Source organism: Lottia gigantea, assembly GCF_000327385.1.
Source record: "Lottia gigantea unplaced genomic scaffold LOTGIsca_233, whole genome shotgun sequence".
Lineage (NCBI taxonomy): Eukaryota > Metazoa > Mollusca > Gastropoda > Lottiidae > Lottia > Lottia gigantea.
Window position 1 is genome coordinate 146,414 of NW_008708664.1, and position 4,097 is coordinate 150,510.

Sequence of the window (4,097 nt, forward strand, 5' to 3'; positions counted from 1 at the left end):
GATCGCTTACATCAATATGACTTCAAAATCGAATATGTGACGGGTTCGAAAAACTTAGTAGCTGATATGTTAAGTAGATTAGTTATCGATAATCCGAATAGTCAGCAGATTCAGGAAATAGACTCCGCTACCGTCTTAGAAATTGATTTTTCATTAGTTACTCGAGAAGAACTTAAACGTGCTTCAGAAACTGACCATAATCTTTTGCAAGTTCGAAATTATCTTATAAATGGGTGGCCTAAAATTGTTGCAAATGAGTTACAATTGTTTTATCGTCTACGGGATGAACTGTCAATTTGGGATAATTTTTGTGTCTCTCGAGGTTGTTATGCTGTGATTCCTGATAGTCTACAAGAAAGAGTTTTAACTATGGCTCACGAAGGACATCCAGGAATAGTTAAGATGAAACAACGTTGTCGTGAAACCGTATGGTGGACAGGCATGGATCATCAAATTGAAGATTTTGTAAAGAACTGTCAATCTTGTGCTTTAAGTGAAAAGTCACTTAGACCCGTTCAACCTCCTATTCAACCTATACCATGGCCTACATCTCCTTGGAAAGAAATTCAGATTGATATATTTGGAGAAGTTCAAGTCGCTCCTCAAGACTCTAGATTTTTATTTGTGATACATGATTTACATTCGAAATGGCCTGAAATAATCAAATGTTCTAAAATAACTTCAAAGGTGATCATTGACTCTTTGGAGAATTTATTTTCAAGATGGGGAATACCAGAAGTAATTATTACTGATAATGGACCACAGTTTATATCGTACGAGTTTGAACCTTATCTGAGATCACAACTAGATATAATCCGATGTGTAATGGTGGTGTAGAACGCTTTAATAGAGTCATCAAAGAAGGTTTAAAAGCTCACTTACAAGATGGTAAACCTTTTGCAGAAGCTATACGTCTTATTCTTAGAACTTACAGAGCTACACCGCATTCCTTAACCAAGAAATCACCTTCAGAATTAATGATCTGAAGACAAATAAAACTACCTTTAGAAAATCTAAAACCTCCAGATCCGGTTCCTCCAGACATCGAAAGTAGATCACTTTATATCGCTTCAAGACAAGATAAGATGAAATCTTATGTTGACAAGAGGAGAAATGCCAGAGAAACGAATCCGAAAGTTGGTGATTACGTAAGAACAAAAAGACATTGTCTAATCCGAAATCTATTACTCAACGCCTAGGAAAGTCATCGTTTCGTTTAAGTGATGGTAGCTGTTGGAACGCAAGAAGATGTATACGCGCTTACCAAAACCACGATCACGAAGAAAATGATCAATATCCATTTTACCATAATTTCGATAATGTGCTACCAAATGACAATGTTCCTCCTGACATTCCAATTCAGAACAATCGGCGAAATCGTAATCGAGTAGTTCCAGTTCGTAATCATCCACAAAGAATTCGGCATAGACCTGCCTATTTGAACGATTATGTTTAATTGAGTGTTTACAGTAATGCATGCTATTTCATAGGATTTTAAATCGTTCACAGACAGTGATGTTAATTGTTTAGTTTCTCTGAGGTTTCTTTGTGTTTATTGATAGTGTTTAATCATATATGTGCTTAACTAAAAGGGTGGAAAATATGTTGTGTCTAGGTTCGAACGTATGTGACGCCGAAACAGTATGTACGCTTCTGGTTGCTTGCTTTGCACGAGGTCACATGACGTCATTCACTTTGTAGTAGGTCGGCGGGCTGACCGCCATTGTTGTAAGAATTTCATGTATAATAAATTTAAGTTTTAATCAACTATGCATCTTTATGGCCATCGCAAACACAACACTTGCTACCCGATTTTCAAGCGCGCAAACGCAAGAGCAGTGTAGTACAACAACCTGAACCTATCAAGAGGGGTCGTTTGTCATATAAACCTTATGAACCTGCTAATTATAACACCAGTTCTAATTATAGTTTTCGTGCCAAACGGTTCACAGAGAGGTACCAAGACAAGAAGCCATACACCAGGGGCTATGACAGAAAGCCTAACTTTAAGTCAGGAAAGGCTTACCGACCCAACAAGAAGTCTAATGAATGACTCGGTAAGTTCGGGGGGCAAGAATTTATTGGCAGATCTTCTGGAGGTACCTGTGGGAGGTCGTTTGTCACTGTTTCTGGAACCGTGGAAGCAGATCACATCAGACAAATGGGCTTTGTCGATAATAAAGGAAGGCTACAAGCTGGAATTTGTAAAGAAACCTCCATTTTTGGGGGTAAAGCCCACTCTGATTTCCCAAAAAGAGCTTGGCCTTATAAAGGCAGAGGTAAATTCCCTTTTGGAAAAAAATGCTATAGAAAGGGTTCCAGAAACAGAGATCCATTCAGGTTTTTACAGTACGTTATTCCTTGTTCCCAAAAAGAACGGGGAACTGCGTCCGGTTATCAACCTGAAGCCACTCAACAGGTATATCCGCAAGACTCATTTCAAGATGGACCACTTGATAAAGGTTTTGGGTATGGTAAGCAAGGGAGATTGGGCCATTTCGATAGACCTAAAGGATGCTTACCTTCACATTCCCATTTGGCCAGAGCATCGGAAGTATCTCCGTTTTTGTGTGGAGAAGGTGGTTTATCAATTCAAGGCACTTTGCTTCGGCCCTACCTCGGCTCCGAGAGTGTTCACAAAGCTTTTAGCGGTAGTGGCAGGTTATCTGAGGCGACAAAATGTCCACATGGCTATTTATTTAGACGACATTTTAACAGTAAGTGGGACGAAATCGAGGCTGATTTTGGATCGGGAAATGGTCCTGACAACTTTCACTCACCTCGGTTTCATAGTAAATCTAAAGAAGTCTCACCTGATCCCATCTCAAGAAATAGAATACCTGGGAGCTCTTTGGGAATTCAGACAAGGAATGGTTTTGCCTTCCTTGGAGAGAAGGAAGAATCTAAGTCGTACGGCTTATCAAATTTTAAAAGGACAGAATACGGCAAGGGATTATCTTCGTTTGTTGGGAATGATAGCATCTTGTCTAGAACTGATACCCAATGCTCGCCTTTTCATGAAACCGATCCAGTGTCATTTATTGCAGACCTGGAATCCAAGCATGCAGAGTATGAGTGTCCATATCCCAACAGCCGAGAGTCTATAGACGCATTTGTTGTGGTGGACGAAAATGAAAAATTTAGCAAAAGGCCGGTCTCTGGTCCCACTGGTGCCTACTCTGACCCTAACAACAGATGCATCACTCCATGGTTGGGGTGCTCATTTGGAGGATCAAGTAGTGCAGGGGGCATGGCCAGTATATTGGAGACATCATCACATAAATTGGCTAGAGTTGAAGGCTGTCCATCTGGCAATTCAGCATTTTTTACAAGAGCTGAGAGGGAAGGTGGTTTTAATAAGAACCGACAATTCCACCGTAGTGCAATACCTGAAGAAACAAGGCGGGACTCGGTCAGTATTGTTGTGCCAGGAGACATGGAATCTTTGGCAGATGCTTCTCCAGAACAATATTGCAATTCAAGTAGCACACATAAAGGGAGTGGACAATGTGTTAGCAGACAGATTGAGTCGCAGCAACATTCTGTCATCGGAATGGGTTCTCAATCGACTGGTGGTGAACAAAATCTTCTCCCTTTGGGGTCAACCGGTAATGGATCTTTTTGCAACAGCTCACAACAAACAGACCCCAGTGTTCTGCTCTTGGCAAAATCATCCACAGGCTTTTGCAGTGGATGCACTGTCGATTCCATGGGACAATATGTTTGCTTATGCCTTCCCGCCAATCAGTCTGATACCCTTGTTTCTGAATCACATGGAACTGTTTCAGTGCGAAGTGATTCTGATTGCGCCATTCTGGCCAAGACAGATTTGGTTTCCAAAAATGTTGGGAATGTTGATACAGTCGCCATTGATGTTGCCAGTATCACAAACTCTCCTACATCAGGGCAAGCCAAAAATGTTTCATCGAGATCCAGGAAGTCTCAGATTGACTGCATGGCGATTGTCAACAAACGTTTCGAAGCAAAGGGGTTTTCTCAGAAAACTAGAGAGCTCGTGTCGGCATCATGGAGAGGGGGCACAAGAAGGGATTATGATTCCAAGTTCAGAAAATTTTCACTTGGTGCGCTGAACGGAT

At 41.0% G+C, this 4,097-nt stretch overlaps 1 protein-coding gene across 1 annotated transcript in view; it reads left to right on the forward strand.

Moving 5' to 3' along the window:
- LOTGIDRAFT_175026 (hypothetical protein) overlaps window positions 1-2,053 on the forward strand; it is a gene marked incomplete at both ends in the record, with an annotated part of 5,799 nt that extends 3,746 nt beyond the window's left edge. The window contains one exon of the mRNA XM_009055129.1: window positions 1,758-2,053. Coding sequence (XP_009053377.1) covers window positions 1,758-2,053 — 296 coding nt within the window. The remainder of the gene's footprint in view (window positions 1-1,757) is intronic.
- Window positions 2,054-4,097: the final 2,044 nt, after the last annotated feature.